Source organism: Anomaloglossus baeobatrachus, chromosome 8, assembly GCF_048569485.1.
Source record: "Anomaloglossus baeobatrachus isolate aAnoBae1 chromosome 8, aAnoBae1.hap1, whole genome shotgun sequence".
NCBI classification, from domain to species: domain Eukaryota; kingdom Metazoa; phylum Chordata; class Amphibia; order Anura; family Aromobatidae; genus Anomaloglossus; species Anomaloglossus baeobatrachus.
Genome location: NC_134360.1, coordinates 135,028,708 through 135,046,356, shown reverse-complemented (window position 1 = coordinate 135,046,356; position 17,649 = coordinate 135,028,708). Strand labels below are relative to the sequence as shown.

At 41.9% G+C, this 17,649-nt stretch overlaps 1 protein-coding gene across 1 annotated transcript in view; it reads left to right on the top strand.

Annotated features, from left to right (window-relative positions):
• Window positions 1-17,649, top strand: part of HMCN1 (hemicentin 1) — a 921,797-nt gene that overhangs the window by 158,166 nt on the left and 745,982 nt on the right. Inside the window, exons 14-19 of the mRNA XM_075322013.1 lie at window positions 3,018-3,131; window positions 3,221-3,379; window positions 3,526-3,708; window positions 12,079-12,174; window positions 14,143-14,270; window positions 15,770-15,914. Coding sequence (XP_075178128.1) covers window positions 3,018-3,131; window positions 3,221-3,379; window positions 3,526-3,708; window positions 12,079-12,174; window positions 14,143-14,270; window positions 15,770-15,914 — 825 coding nt within the window. The remainder of the gene's footprint in view (window positions 1-3,017; window positions 3,132-3,220; window positions 3,380-3,525; window positions 3,709-12,078; window positions 12,175-14,142; window positions 14,271-15,769; window positions 15,915-17,649) is intronic.

Below are 17,649 nucleotides of genomic sequence, written 5' to 3'. Positions count from 1 at the left end.
TTTATCGCTTTCATCTGGAGTATATTACACAAAAGCCAAGTCAAGTCAGATGACTATTCAGATGGAAAACATCTATAGGAACAGCATTATTGACATATTCTTAAATAACAGTTAAAAATCATGAGTCATTTTAATGTTTTAATGAACTATGGGTAACTTGCCTACATTTGAGGTAGGCACAGCTGGTGACTTTAAACAAAGCGTCCAGGCTGCTTTATTAAAACTCCATAAATCAAGCCACATGCAAGGAAAATAAATGGCCTTTCTTGGCAGGTAAACAGTATACACAGTCCTAGCAAAGGCACTACAGTATTAGACCAGTATACAAGTCCAAACATGGAGACTTCATACAGGAGGACTTCTTACCTCTACACACAGACCACTAATGAATCCACCAGGACTTTCTTATGTCCACCATACCATGCCCTTATGAGGATATGTGAGCAGCCAGTCCTACCCGTCTCTCCGACTGCTCGTAAACCCAGCTCTTCCCACGCCTTATTAACCCTCTCAGTAGTATACTTAATGTAGCTAGATTCTAGGCTTACATCACTGAAGATAACCACCTCTGCAATACATATCTCCCCTCCACCTGAAAAACCTGACATTAATGATCATCAAACAAGATTCTTATCATCAAAAAATGTAAAAATATGTTGGAGCAACATTGGCCACTACTTTTAAATTACCCAGTTTGGGTTAAACTTATTAACCACCAACCATAACTTAAAAAGAGCAATAAATTAAGGCCTCGTCACACTAAGCAACATCGCTAGCAACATCGCTGCTAACGAACAACTTTTGTGACGTTGCTAGCGATGTTGCTGTGTGTGACATCCAGCAACAACCTGGCCCCTGCTGTGAGGTCGTTGGTTGTTGCTGAATGTCCTGGGCCATTTTTTAGTTGTTGCTGTCCCGCTGTGAAGCACAGATCGCTGTGTGTGACAGCGAGACAGCAACAACTAAACGTGCAGGCAGCAGGAGCCGGCTTCTGCGGAGGCTGGTAACCACAGTAAACATCGGGTAACCAAGAAGCCCTGTCCTTGGTTACCCGATATTTACCTTCGTTAACAGCCTCCGCCGTTCACTGTCAGTGCCGGCTCCTGCTCTGTGCACATTTAGCTGCAGCACACATCGGGTTAATTAACCCGATGTGTGCTGTAGCTAGGAGAGCAGGGAGCCAGCGCTAAGCAGTGTGCGCTGCTCCCTGCACGTGTAGCTCCGTGCGCTGGTAACCAAGGTAAATATCGGGTTGGTTACCCGATATTTACCTTAGTTACCAAGCGCAGCATCTTCCACGCGGCGCTGGGGGCTGGTCATTGGTTGCTGGTGAGCTCACCAGCAACTCGTGTAGCGACGCTCCAGCGATCCCTGCCAGGTCAGGTTGCTGGTGGGATCGCTGGAGCGTCGCAGTGTGACATCTCACCAGCAACCTCCTAGCAACTTACCAGCGATCCCTATCGTTGTTGGGATCGCTGGTAAGTTGCTTAGTGTGACTGGACCTTTAGCTTTGGCATATCTGAAATATAAAAATTGGATCACATATAGTGTGAGTCATTAAAGAGGATTTGTCAACAGTGGTCAAAAGTAGTCATTATTTGCTCTTCGGTTATTCTTGCAACCCCCCCCCCAAGGTATTCCATTTCTGCTTTTTAATCCATCATATGGTTCCAGAGACATTGGCCCTTTTAATTACTGATAATTTTCATAGTAATACCTAAGAGTTTTAAAAATCAAATTACAGAATGCTAGAATACTTGGGAACAGCGGGAATAAAAGACGGGCAAAAACTGGACACTTTTGACTTGGCGACAGGTCCTTTTTAATGCTTTTTTCACACACACACGGACAAAGAATATCTGAATATTTCCACACCAAGCGGCTACTAGCCCCATATTATTATTTTTTACATGTGACTACATATGGTGTGTGGATCTATTCCACTTCATATCTAACCCGTTCAAAAATGATGTGTACACTGTAGGTATGTGAACACATTCTGGGGTACAAACTGTATTTTGTTTTTAAAGCACCTCTCCAGTGGGGGTTTTTTTCACCTCTGGAGTAGTGCCTTAACACTAGAACTACTGAGGTAGTCATTTTGACAACTTTGCACTATGTATTTCTATATAGGTGTCACGAGTCCAGTAGTTCTAGTGTTAAATCTAACTCCCCTGCCCATGGGCTTATACTTACTATTCAAAGGCTTCATCATTTTTCGGTGTTACTCTGGTCCCGCAGTGCCATCTTGACCCTGTAATGTCTGCCTATACATCTCTATGGCTGCCAATATTGTCCGCCAATACATCTCTACGAGCCCAGAATGATGCTCTCAAAGACTTGTATTGATTTGTAACCTCCGGTGAAATACTGGAGCTACTGGCAGATCACAAACTGCTGGAGACTGATCGGGGTGATGCTGGAAACAAATAAAGATGGCGGAGGGTGAGTATAAGAGATGGGGCAGGGGGTCTAACAATTGGAACACCACTCCTGCAATGAAATAAAAAAAAGTTAATGACAGGCATGTTATGTTTCATTTTTGGATCTACTCTTTTTTGCAACTATAACTTTTTTGTCTACTTACATGGTTGTAAGTGGCCTTGTTTTAGGCAGGTGAAATAGTAATACGTCTGCCATTGTTTGGGAGTAGTGTTAATGTTTTATTCTTTGTATTAGACCAAACACGTGTAGGTTTGTGTTTATGTAGTGTTTATATAAGAAATTTAACCATCAAAATACAGTGGATGGTTACAATTTTCTGAGGGGCAACAAAACTGATGAAATATATTAAAATGTTTAATGACTGGATTAGTGTTTCTGGACCTAGAGGAATGACCCTAATTGACCATTGTCATGATCTGGCTGTGTATACACGACACCTCTATTTATACACTGAATTAATTGTGTAATAAATATTGCATTAATCATTTTAATTTTTTGATGATGTTTGTGACATCTGTGTTGAATATATCCTATGTTAATTACAACATCATGCTAATGCCATTGTTTCCCAGAGGCGCCAGTTGTGATGGTCGTGAAAAAAGAAATGATGGTTGCAGTTAATACAGAAACCACAATGGAATGTAAAGCGACTGGCGTTCCAAATCCCCATGTAACCTGGTTTAAAGGTACTGGTAAGCTTATAGCATTCCCACATTACACTGTTTTATGTTCCCATCAATTTATTTTAAAATTTCTTCAATATTTATTTAACCAGGTGATTTACCAATAAGTACATTATCATTAATATCTATTGAGAACCATCTTGGTACTTTGACCATTAAGAATACAAAGTATACAGATGCCGGAGATTATACCTGTTTAGCATCTAATGAAGCTGGAAAAGCAACTGGACAAGTTTCACTCAATGTTGGCTGTAAGTTTTTTGTTAAGGTTGAAAGAAGACTTAAGTCTGTCAAGTTCAGGCTATAGCCTAACATGTTAATCAATGTTATTAGGTCTCACATACACACAATACTTTTAGATATTTTTTAATAGTTTTACATGACATCTTTCTTCCAGCTGCACCTGTGTTCATACAGATTCCAGATGACATAGCAGTGGATATTGGATCAGATGTGACATTGTCTTGCACTGCCCAAGGAATTCCAGAACCAAAAATAAAATGGAGAAAACTAAATATCACTTCACCAAGATCAAAGCCTCTAATATATAACCAGAAAACTGGCACACTCCAGATCAACAGTAAGTGTTAATGCAAGCATATAACAAATGACCATGGGGGAAATAGCAAAACAGAATACTGCAGGGGTCCCAAACTATTGCACGTGCATCATGTTTCCTTGGTATGGCACAGTCCAGATAACCTGGCAGACACAGGACCAGGACACCAGCCAGGTGAAGTGGGCAAGTCACTGAAGTGGTTTTTTAGAAGAAACTGATTAGCACTTGTCTCATCAGCCCCAGGTCACTGCTTTCCATTAAGAGTCCAGGATGCTCCTGAGTAGAGATGTGTGGACTCGTGGAAGTTTGGGTTCGCAGGGTTCACCCGGATTTCAGATAAAGTTCAACTTGGAACACAGGCTTGACCTGAACCTGATCCTTGAGCCCGAACCCTATTGGAAGTCAATGATTGGGCAGTTCGGCTCTCTGCCCACATACAACTAGCCATACTCAGAGTATTTCCGTGGAGGGAGGGTGTTTTGGGTTTTTTTAGACACAGCACCCGAAAACATTGTTGTTAGTGAGAGCCATTCAGAGACTACAAGCGGCTCGCACTGCGCTGCACACAAAGTGTACCCGAGCACAGCGATGGTCGATTTAGTGGTCAGCATACGAAGAGCACCTGAATTACAAAATTGGGTAATGAGGTTTTTTAAAAGTCTGTGTTCAATACGAACCCCCGAAGTTTACAATTTGGGTTTGATCATCTCTACTCCTGAATTCTCTTAATTCCCAATATAGATGCACCCACACAGCATATTTTGGAGAAGGTCCACTGTCTGTTTTCAGTGTATGCCTCCATATATTGAATTAATTCTCAACCTCTGTTTGTAAGAACACAAACTCATGACATGTGTTATGGAAAGTAACAACATTAACAGTCTTCCGTGTTATACACTGTGTGCAGAATTATTAGGCAAGTTGTATTTTAGAGGATTTTTTTTTATTATTGATCAACAACTATGTTCTCAATCAACCAAAAAGACTCATAAATATCAAAGCTTAATATTTTTGGAAGTTGGAGTGGGTTTGTTTTAGATTTGGCTATCTTAGGAGGATATCTGGTTATGCAGGTAACTATTACTGTGCAGAATTATTAGGCAACTTAATAAAAACAAATATATTCCCATCTCACTTGTTTATTTTCACCAGGTAAACCAATATAACTGCACAACATTTAGAAATAAACATTTCTTACATGCAGAAACAAAACCCCAAAAAATTAGTGACCAATATAGCCACCTTTCTTTATGATGACACTCAACAGCCTACCATCCATAGATTCTGTCAGTTGCTTGATCTCTTTACGATCAACATTGCATGCAGCTGCCACCACAGCCTCCCAGACACTGTTCCGAAAGGTGTGCTGTTTTCCCTCCCTGTAGATCTCACATTTTATGAGGGACCACAGGTTCTCTATGGGGTTCAGATCAGGTGAACAAGGGGGCCATGCATTATTTTTTCATATTTTAGAACTTTACTGGCCAGCCACGCTGTGGAGTAGTTGGATGCATGTGATGGAGCATTGTCCTGCATGAAAATCATGTTTTTCTTGAATGATACTGACTTATTTCTGTACCACTGCTTGAAGAACTTGTCTTCAAGAAACTGGCAGTACGTCTGGGAGTTGAGCTTCACTCCATCCTCAACCCGAAAAGGTCCCACAAGTTCATCTTTGATGATACCAGCCCATACCAGTACCCCACCTCCACCTTGGTGGCGTCTGAGTCGGAATGGAGCTCTCTGGCCTTTACTGATCCAGCCTCTGGCCCATCCAGCTTGCCCATCAAGCGTCACTCTCATTTCATCAGTCCATAAAACCTTTGAAAAATCAGTCTTAAGATATTTCTTGGCCCAGTCTTGACATTCTATCTTATCTTTCTTGCTCAAAGGTGGTCGTTTTTTAGCCTTCCTTACCTTGGCCATGTCCCTGAGTATGGCACACCTTGTGTTTTTTGATACTCCAGTAACGTTGCAGCTCTGAATATATGGAAATATGGCCAAACTAGTGGCAAATGGCATCTTGGCAGCTTCATGTTTGATTTTCCTTGAATTCAGGGGCAGTTATTTTGCATCCTTTTTTGCCCAACACACTTCTTATGACCCTGTTGGCTATTTGCCATGAAACGCTTGATTGTTCGGTGATCACGCTTCAAAAGTTTCGCAATTTCAAGACTGCTGCATCCCTCTGCAAGACATCTCACAATTTTGGACTTTTCAGAGCCCGTCAAATCTCTCTTCTGACCCATTTTGCCAAAGGAAAGGAAGTTGCCTAATCATTAAGCACACCTTATATAGCGTGTTGATGTCATTACACCGCACCCCTCCTCATTACAGAGATGCACATCACCTGATTTGCTTAATTGGTAGTTGGCTCTCAAGCCTATACAGCTTGGAGCAGGACAACATGTATAAAAAGTATCATGTGATCAAAATACTCATTTGTCTAATAATTCTGCACACAGTCTAGAAAAGTAATGAAGCAAACACTATTTTTTTTAAAAATGTATTTTTGTAAAACGCTTATAAAATAAACTTAAATTAAATAAACATCATCAACTGGTACCTCAGTAAAATAATAAAATTACAAGCTGAATCCAGCTGAAATAAAGAAAAGCAGACTATTTTTTATATTTGTGTGGACAATGTTGATGTATGTGTGTGTTTGTATAATGCGTATATAATTCCATAATGTGTATGTTTGTGATGTATAATGTATTTTATACACTTGTTAAATGTATATGTGACTCTAATCTGTATAGGCATGTCTGTGTGTTTTTCATATATAGATTTGTATGTTCAAATGAATGATGGGGGGCCCTTATACACCCAGACTCATGCCTGGCACTGGAGCCCTTTGCTATCATTGTCCATTATTGAGAGTTGGAATCATGTTGATAGTGAGATAATTAGATATTTAAACTATTTATATAACAAAAGGATTTATGAATAGTATTTACAAAGGATGAAGTGTTCTGTAAAATCCCCAGTATTAATTCACAAGCTGCAAATGTCAAATCTTCAGCAATGCCAAATGTATGCCGCAGCTCATCCACATTGCTGGTACTGTAATATGCCGTAAAATGTAACAGGGAAAGTCTGCTGCATAAGTGTTCCGCGTGAACACACCCTCACGGGTTGTGTTGTGGCTTTCATATTGGTTGACACACCAAGTACTTCAGATTTTAATTTGTTTTAATTTGGCACACGATATAAACCAGGGAGTCCTGGTATGGGGCCTCATTCATTCAGGGAATAGAATGGCAATAATTATTATGGCCGCCTTTTCCCCTCTAAAATCCACACAGATTTCTAACCATTCTTCATCATAGTGGCCCCTTTATAGTGAATGTAAGGGGTACTTTGCACGTTGCGACATCGCTAGCCGATGCTAGCGATGCCGAGCGCGATAGTGCCCGCCCCTGTCGCACATGCGATATCTTGTGATAGCTGCCGTAGTGAACATTATCGCTACGGTAGCTTCACACGCACTTACCTGCCCTGCGACGTCGCTCAGGCTTGCGATCCACCTCCTTCCTAAGGGGGCGGGTCATGCGGCTTCACAGCGACGTCACACGGCAGGCGGCCAATAGAAGCGAAGGGGCGGAGATGAGCGGGACGTAAAGATCCCGCCCACCTTCTTCTTTCTGCATTGCTGGTGGAGGCAGGTAAGGAGATGTTCCTCGCTCCTGCGGCTTCACACACAGCGATGTGTGCTGCCGCAGGAACGAGGAACAACATCGTATCTCCTATTGGGGCAACATTATGAAAATGACCGACGCTACACAGATCACCGATTTTCGACGCTTTTGCGATTGTTTATCGGCGCATCTAGGCTTTACACGTTGCGACGTCGTTACTGGTGCCGGATGTGCGTCACTTTCGATTTGACCTGATGATATCGCAGTAGCGATGTCGCAGCGTGCAAAGTACCCCTAAGTGTGATCGGTTTTTGGTTGGGCAGTAGCTATGGCTGCTCCCCTAGTAGTAACTTCTTGGTCTTTATGGTAAAGCATTGATCGCCAAGTGGTGAACCTATAGTGGATATCATTGTACTGATGAATATAAAAAAAGAAACCAAAATTGTTGAGACAATGTATTCTATGTGTAAAGTATGCATTGCTGCTTCTGATCTTTACACAGAGGAATAGTCGTAAAGGACATTTATAACAGTAAAATATTCAATTGGTTCTAATTTATAATGCAGTTATATTTTCTAAAGGTAAATATATAGTGAAAGAGATTTATTTCATAATGTATGACGATTTACTGTGAAGTCTGGTGACCGATCCACTTTATGCAATATTACAAAAAAGAGGAAAGGTGAAGTAATAAATATACACAGAATAAATGAATATGAATGAATATGCTTTTAACCATAAATGCACATACAAGTGCATCTCAATAAATTAGAATATCATCAAAATGTTAATTTATTTCAGTAATTCAACACAAAAAGGGAAACACATATATTATATAGAGTCATTACACACAGAGGGATCTATTTCTTAGGCCTCTTTCACACGTCAGTGATTCTGGGACGTTTGTGCTTTTTTTTAAACGTACCAGAATCACTGACATACGCAGACCCATTATAATGAATGGGTCTGCTCACACATCAGTGATTTTTCACTGACCATGTCTCTGTGCGGCGTACCCGAGTGTCCGTGATTGCCGCACGGAGACATGTCCATTTTTTTCTGCCATCACTGATGTCCCACGGACCACGCAGTGGTGTGGTCCGTGAAACACGTGCCAGAAAAAAACGTGCTTTTAAAATAAAAATCATTTTTACTCACCCGGCTCCAGCGATGTCCTCTGCAGCCCGTGCAGCCTGCTGCTTCTGAGCCGACTCATTACTGTCGCGCATATTCATGATGCACGACACAGCCGACCCGGAAGCAGCTGCTGCGGGGGTCAGCGCCGGCCGGATGCTGCACCGCGGGAGCGATCAGCACCATGGAGAGCGGGAGCGCGCACAGGTGAGTTAATCTCTAAGTGCAATCACGGGCCACGGAGAACGGAGCCCGGATTGCACTTAGACAACCCACATGTGCCGTGATTCACGGGACACGGAGGGACATGTGCGTCTTTTACATGCCAGTGAAAAACGTCAGTGTTTTTCACTGACGTGTGAAACGGGCCTTATATATATTATAGAGTCATTACACACAGAGGGATCTATTTCTATATATTATATACTAGAAGGTGGCCCGATTCTACGCATCGGGTTTTCTAGAATTTACGTATTGTGTAGTTAATGTATGATTTTTGTTTTATATATATATATATATATATATATATATATATATATCTATATATATATATATATATAGATATATATATATATATATATATATATATATATATGGATCAAAGAGAAAAGCACGACCAGAAATCCAAGGTGCAAAAGGTGAAATCTTTATTAACACAGGGGTAGGTGCGGGGCGGCACGAAACAAGTGGGGGCGCAGACACCATTCACTGAACAGATTATATATACACACAATTATCACTGGTTCTTTATAAACTGATGTTTTGGTCTATCCATAATGTAATGTAATCGTATACCATCAACTATTTCATATATTGCATGTAAATTACACAAAAATACACATATGATAGAACCAAAACCACCATTAACCACCAGGCAGGGCCATGTCACAATCTAATGGAGAGGAAAAATTTCCTACAATACGCATCCATCTGACTGCCTGATACTAATTAATGGGGAGGAAAAATTTCCTTAAATTCCCATCTATTAGAGTCCTATAATCAGGTTGAAACAATATTAGGACAATAATAGTAGCAGTGACATATCCAAAAGACTCAGGGAACTAAGCACCAAGGCTTGTATAAGTAAGAATAAACAGATGGCACATTTTTACCTGGAAGGCAATGGTGGTCAGAGGGAGGTGTTCAGAGAGAGGTGTTGTCTGCGTCCTTCCCCTTCTTCCTAGGGAAGGACGCAGACAACACCTCTCTCTGCCGACACTCACAGATCCGATCGCATACACTCACACACACACACTCACACATCAGAACACACTCACACACATCCGATCGCATACACTCACACACACACACTGACGATATCGCACATACGCGCTCACACAATCACAACATCCGGAGATACCACATGCTTCCGGCCATGTGATCCTCCGGCAGGTCCTGGAAGGTCACTGCATGCACAGTATCGCCGCCAAGAAGCAAGCGATATCACGGGATGTTGTAAGTGTGTGGATGCGATCTGATGTGTGTGTGAGAGTGAGTGTGATCTGATGTGTGTGTGTGTCTGTTCTTATGTGTGTGCGCGTGTGTGTGTTCTGCCGCTGCAGGACCTTGATGCGCTCACCTCGGGGCGAGAGGCCATTCCGTGTGGGGGGCGGAGCCTGGGCGAGTGGCCAATCCGTGCGGGGGGGCGGAGCCGAGGCGAGCGGCCAATCCGTGCGGGGGAGCAGCCGAGGCGAGCGGCCAATCCGTGAGGCCGAGCGGCCAATCCGTGTGGGGGGGCGGGGCCATGGCGAGCCCAGCGGCCAATCCGCTGTTTGTCACCGTAAGGACATGTCCAATCCATGCGGGGGGGCGGAGGCGAGCGGCCAATCCGTGCAGGGGGAGGAGCCGAGGCGAGGCGAGTGGCCAATCCGTGCGGGGGAGCGGGGCCATGGCGAGCCCAGCGGCCAATCCACTGTTTGTCACCGTAAGGACATGTCACCGTAAGGACACAATTTTGGAGCAAGACAGACAGACAGACAGACAGAATAAGGCAATTATATATATAGATATATAGAGTCATTACACACAGAGAGATCTACTTCTATACATTATATAGTCATTCATTACACACAAAGGGATCTATTTCAAGTATTTATTTCTGTTATTGTTGATGATTATGGCTTACAGCCAATAAAACCCTAAAAGTCATTATCTCAGAAAATTAGAATATTATATAAGATCAACTGAAAAAATAATTTTAAACTCATAAATGTTGGCGCCTACTGAAAAGCTGTACAGTAAAAGCACTCAATACTTGGTCGGGGCTCCTTTTGCATCAATTACTGCATCAATGTGGCGTGGCATGGAGGCGATCAGCCTGTGGCACTGCTGAGGTGTTATGGAAGCCCAGGTTGCTTTGATAGTAGCCTTTAGCTCATCTGCATTGTTGGGTCTGGTGTTTCTCATCATCGTCTTGACATTACCCCATAGTTTCTCTATGGGGTTTAGGTCAGGCGAGTTTGCTGGCCAATCAAGCACAGTGATACTGTGGTTATTAAACCAGGTATTGGTACTTTTGGCAGTGTGGATAGATGAAAGTCCTGCTGGAAAATGAAATTTCCAGCTTCAAAAAGCTTCTCGACAGAGGGAAGCATGAAGTGTTCTAAAATTTCCTTGTAGCCGGCTGCACTTACTTTGGTCTTGATAAAACACAGTGCACCTACACCAGCAGATGACATGGCTCCCCAAACCATCACTGATTGTGGAAACTTCACACTTGACCTCAAGCAGCTTGGATTGTGGCCTCTCCACTCTTCCTCCAGACTCTGGGACCTTGATTTGCAAATGGAATGCAAAATTTACTTTCATCTGAAAACAACACCTTGGACCACTGAGCAACAGTCCAGTTTTGTTTGTCTTTGGCCCAGGTAATACACTTCTGGCATAGGCTAATGGTCATGAGTGGCTTGACACAAGGAATGCGACAGTTGTATCCCATGTCCTGTGAAGCACTGACTCCAGCAGCAGTCTACTCCTTATGAATCTCCCCCAAATTTTTGAATGGCCTTTTCTTAACAATCTTATCAAGGCTGCGCTTATCCTAGTTGCTTGTGCCCCTTTTTTCTACCACACTTTTTCCTTCCACTCAACTTTCCATTAATATGCATGGATACAGCACTCTGGGAACAACTAGCTTCTTTAGCAATGACCTTTTGTAGCTTACCCTCCTTGTGGAGTGTGTCAATGACTGTCTTCTGGACATCTATCAAGTCAGCCGTCTTCCCCATGATTGTGTATCCTACTGAACCAGAATAAGGGACCATTTTAAACACTTAGGAAGCCTTTGCAGGTGTTTTTTGGTTATTATTCTAATTTTCTGTGATAATGATTTTGGGTTTTCATTGGATGTAAGCCAGAATTAACAACAATAACAGAAATAAACACTTGAAATAGATCACTCTGTGTAATGACTCTATATAATATATGCATTTCCCTTTTTGTATTGAATTACCGAAATATATTAAGTTTTTGAGGACATTCTAATTCATTGAGATGCACCTGTATTAGCGTCCAGTCCATTCAGTCGATAACTTGCATATTTGTTAGCTCTGTGGTACAACTAATAGCTTGTTGTGTTGGAATGAAGGGAACATAATAAGTTTCTCATATCTTTCAGATCTTTGGGTAGGAGATAATGGTTCCTATGTCTGTGAAGCTGAGAATCAATTTGGGAAAGTTCAGTCACAAGTTACAATTACACTGACTGGATTAGGTAAGATATTCAACCCAGGCAAATATTTACTTTCCTCATATGTCTGTTTTCCAAGTTCTATACAGGAATATGAATATCATGGAAGGTTCTCCTGCCATAATCTATTAGCCTGATCAGCGAACAAGTAATTCACTGTGCCCCTCACCCCAACTGACCTCACAAGTACATACATTAGATAGACAGCTTTCATTAGAATATGGCCTTTACAGGAGAATTGTTTGAGCTGCTGAAGGTCTTTCCTGTAATATCAGATGATTACCGAAGGTTATTGAAGCTGAATCTGTGATATCCTGCTTTGTCTGGCTCCTTTCAATTTGAAAAATAGGTTGTCTTAATCACTTGCAGATACAGATAGAAAACGGCTGACATGCAAGAACAATATATGGCCCCTTTTCAGCCCAATAATTTATTATAATGCACAATTCTTTCTTTGGAGTTAGATATGGGCCCCCTACCTCATGGGTCCCTGTGTGGCTGCACAGGTTGCACCAATGATAGCTCCGTTCCTGGTCTTGAAGAGGCGACCCTTCAAAGGGGATTTCCATGCATAGACTTCTGGCCTATATTGCCCAGCACTGACTACTCGCCATCTCCAGGTCCAGCTCTCCATTGCTGCTCTGCTCTAATAGCTGATTTTATTATTTTAAAACAGTGCTGGCCAATAAAGAGCAGAAGCCTATAAGTGGAAAGCCCATTTAATGCCAGGAGATCTAGTTCCATGTGTGAAGCAATACTGTCTGATTCTTAGGTGTAGCCAAGTCAGGGCATTTTTGTAAAATTAATGCTTCTTGTGTGATTCAGGACACAGTTTTATATTCTAAACCCTGTGTATAGAAACAGAGGTTTCATGTATATGTCTTCTAACATCGTTTTCTCAAAGCTGTGAACGCATGACATAAAAAAAAACCAAAGAGAAAAATTGTATGAAAAATACCCTGAATAATAATGAATAAAATGCAAGTGCTTAATAACAGGGTACTTAGTATATACATTTTTGCAAAAAGGTAAGAAGCCGTCCCACCTCGTCACGGTGTACCCATCTGGGACGGTCCCTAACCAACTAAAGTTAAAACAATTACATATACCTGACTTGTGTCTATCAAAACTCCAATGTGGATGGTAACAAGTGGTCAGCTGGGTCCCAGATTAAATACACAACAAAGTGGGAAGCAATTGGTTGTTCAGCCTCAGTATAAGGAGGGCTGCACCCCCAACTTGCAGTAAAGCAAGATAGCAGACAAAAAACACCAAAAAACTGAGCTGTAACAACAAAAAACAGTAAACATGCACGTTCCAAGTATGTAAATGGCAGCCTTTAGACAAGAAAAAAACAAAGAGAAAAATTGTATGAAAAATACCCTGAATAATAATGAATAAAATGCAAGTGCTTAATAACAGGGTACTTAGTATATACATTTTTGCAAAAAGGTAAGAAGCCGTCCCACCTCGTCACGGTGTACCCATCTGGGACGGTCCCTAACCAACTAAAGTTAAAACAATTATATATACCTGACTTGTGTCTAATATCTGATTTTATTATTTTAAAACAGTGCTGGCCAATAAAGGGCAGAAGCCTATAAGTGGAAAGCTCATTTAATGCCAGGAAGTCTAGTTCCATGTGTGAAGCAATACTGTCTGATTCTTAGGTGTAGCCAAGTCAGGGCATTTTTGTAAAATTAATGCTTCTTGTGTGATTCAAGATACAGTTTTATATTCTAAACCCTGTGTATAGAAACAGAGGTTTCAGGTATATGTCTTCTAACATCGTTTTCTCAAAGCTGTGAACTCATGACATAATAGACTCAAAATCCCATGTCCTGCAGGCTGGTATAGTTCTATGGGGCTCAGAATGAGGTTATAACTCTTTATTTATTTAGACCACATACCCATAGGCCCTAGGGTGAATTTTTTTTTTGTGTATTTCTCATCCCTATACTTTAATTTTTGTTTTCTTAAATTCACTTTTAGTCATTCCAGTAATTGGAGAGAGCCCTCAAGTGGTGAATGTTATTGAAGGAAACCAAATCACCCTGCCTTGTGTACTCCTGGCTGGAAATCCACTTCCAGCCAGACAGTGGCTTAAAAATGGCGTAATGGTAAGTCACTTACTGTTGTTCACTTGTGTCCAGTACCTGGATGAATAGCATCTAAATGCTGAACATGAACATAAAAAAGCAAAACAGGACAGGAGAGGGAAAAAGCCATAAAAATAGGTCTAAAGGCCACGTCACACTAAGCAACATCGCTAGCAACATCGCTGCTAAGGAAAAACTTTTGTGATGTTGCTAGCGATGTTGCTGTGTGTGATATCCAGCAACAACCTGGCCCCTGCTGTGAGGTCGCTGGTTGTTGCTGAATGTCCTGGGCCATTTTTAGTTGTTGCTCTCCCGCTGTGAAGCGCACATCGCTGTGTGTGACAGTGAGAGAGCAACAATGGCAGCAGGAGCCGGTTTCTGCGGACGCTGGTAACCACGGTAAACATCGGGTAACCAAGAAGCCCTTACATTGGTTACCCGATGTTTACCTTCGTTACCAGCATCCGCCGCTCTCAGCTGTCAGTGCCGGCTCCTGTTTTCTGCACACGTAGCTGGAGTACACATGGGGTAATTAACCCAATGTGTACTGTGGCTAGGAGTGCAGAGAACAGGAGCTGGCACTGACAGCTGAGAGCAGCGGACGCTGGTAACGAAGGTAAACATCGGGTAACTAAGGTAAGGGCTTCTTGGGTACCCGATGTTTACTGTGGTTACCAGCATCTGCAGAAGCCGGCTCCTGCTGCCTGCACACGTAGCAGAGTACACATCGGGTAATTAACCCGATGTGTACTGTTGCTAGGTGTGCAGGGAGCCAGTGCTAAGTGGTGTGTGCTGGTAACCAAGGTAAATATCGGGTTGGTTACCCGATATTTACCTTAGTTACCAAGCGCAGCATCGCTTCCACGAGGCGCTGGGGGCTGGTCACGGGTTGCTGGTGAGATCTGCCTGTGTGACAAGCTCACCAGCAACCCGTGTAGCGACGCTCCAGCGATCCCTGCCAGGTCAGGTTGCTGGTGGGATCGCTGAAGCGTCTGACTGTGTGACATCTCACCAGCGACCTCCTAGCAACTTACCAGCGATCCATATCAGGTTGTATCGTTGTTGGAATCGCTGGTAAGTTATTTAGTGTGACTGGGCCTTAACACGACAATGATTCACAACATGTAATTTATCAATCTCTCAGCAAACATCGTCATATTTCTTCTCTTCTGATCTGAGATTTCTTTTATCACTCACAGACTAGCATTCTTCTTTAGTACAAGCTATATGTTATGTATATGCTGTTTAGTGCTTCTTATTCCATAAGGTGTTCATACCTTTATTCTCCAGCCATGACCACTAAGACCTTTACTATTGGTAACTGATGTACCTTTGAAGGGGAGCAACGTTTTATTTTCTGGCTATATATTAATTGCTTTTCTTAGAAATTATTGATTTTACATGTCAAATAAATGAGAGGTAGTGAAAACCTTTATACTATTAGCTATTGTATGTGTATTGTGTGGACAGTGTATAACGGTATGCACAGGTAGAATTTCTAATGTGATTTTGTTCTGTAGGTGATATCAAACCCATATGTTAGTGTCCGGACAGATGGAAGTCTTCACCTGGAAAGTGTCCACTTAAAAGATGATGGAGAATATGTATGTACGGTGACAAATGTTGCTGGTACAAGGAAAAGATTAACAACCCTCAATGTATATGGTAAGACTGATTATTTACTTTTCTACTTTATAGCTGAAGATAAGATGTTCTAACCATGCTTAAAAGAAATGTGTCTGCAGATTTCACCCCCTCAGAAATGTATATGTGCATGCAGCTCAGGAATACGTTTACATGACCAAACAGAATAAATGGGCAATGAGACCTGTTGGTAAGAAACAAAAGCTAGGATAAAACAAATAAGCAAATACCCTGCAGTAAGTAAATAAGTAGTAATAGTACGTGTAAACAACAATTTGATCAAAAGCATAAAACCCATCCCAATGGGACAGGGTACACTCAATCAGAAGGGTTATATCTCTAGTACGTCACCTCTCTATGTGCCAGTAGGCCTCAAAATAGACGGGAGCAGAGCAGGACCCAGGCCTCACTGTCTCACATCTTCCCATGGAAAGCGAGTTACCCCCCTTTATGTGCAAACCAAAGCAAAACTGAAGAAATGGGCCAGCACCTGCAAGGCATTTGTTTTTATCCAGGCTTTTGTCTTAACATGTCCAGTCTGTTCCTCCATTACTGAAAAGTCAGAGTTTGAGACAATATGCAAATATTGCTGTAGGTCTGACACTTCTGTCTCTCCAGCTCTATCCCTTGCCTGGTGCCTCCTTCCGCTTGACTGACAGCCTCTATGCTGTGTGACATCAGGCAAATGAGCTGTTAGTCAAGAAAAAGGTGGCACTGAGCGGGGAGTAGAGCTGGAGTGACAGAGGTTTCAGATCTACTATAACTCTACAGCCTCACTTGTATATTAATTCCAATGCTGTTTTCTCAATAACAGAAAAGGTATTGCTGGACTTGTTTTTAAAATAGCTACATGCGCAAATAAATAGTTTTGGGGGGTTAAATAGAGCAGACAAATTAATACTTACAATTATACTACTTCATTTTTTCTCATTATTACCAAGCATTTATATTTAATGTTAATGTTTAATGTTTGCACCGTAAGTAAAATTTCTTAAGCCAGTGCACAGTGATTAAGCTTTATAACAAAGAAAACTGTTGTACAAAGGCATTTGATATATAAATCGATTTAGTATGAATTACACCTAAGTTGGAGATTTAGATCATTTAAGTCTATGCAGTATGTAACTAGATATAGTACACAATATAATTGTATGGCCATAAAATGTTCATTGTCTATGCTTAAACAATGCATATGTCTTCCGTTTCCAGGCGTTAAAAAAAAGATAAAAAAAATACTCTACGGTATGCCATATACATCACAGTTTTCTTAATACATAATTGCACTGAAAGGTGTTGCTCACAGAGTAATTATCCAGAGAGGCCTAGATCTATTCCCTCACAGAATCTAGTGACCAGTGCCTCAAGGTAAAGACCAGTGACTTAACTAGAGCTGGATGGGCCCTGGTGTAAAATTTGGAACTTGTCTTCCACCTGCATGTTGGTCAGCTATATGGGCTCTTGTAGCATTCTTAATCCTATCGTCATATGTGATGCCCCCTATTAACAAGTCCTGTACTAATGTCCCTCATCCTGAGCCCCTTCCAGGTATATAAGTCCTCCATACTGGGTGCCTACATTGTATATATGTCCCGAATCCTGGGCTCCTTCCTGGTATATATGTCCCCCATTCTGCTTTGCTGCTGTTCTCTAGCACATAAAAAAACCTTTCCTCTCACATTCCTCCACTTCCATGATGTGTGGAATCCTGTTCTGTAGGTAGCACAGAGGCCGGCAGCTGATATCGGCGTGCTTGGTA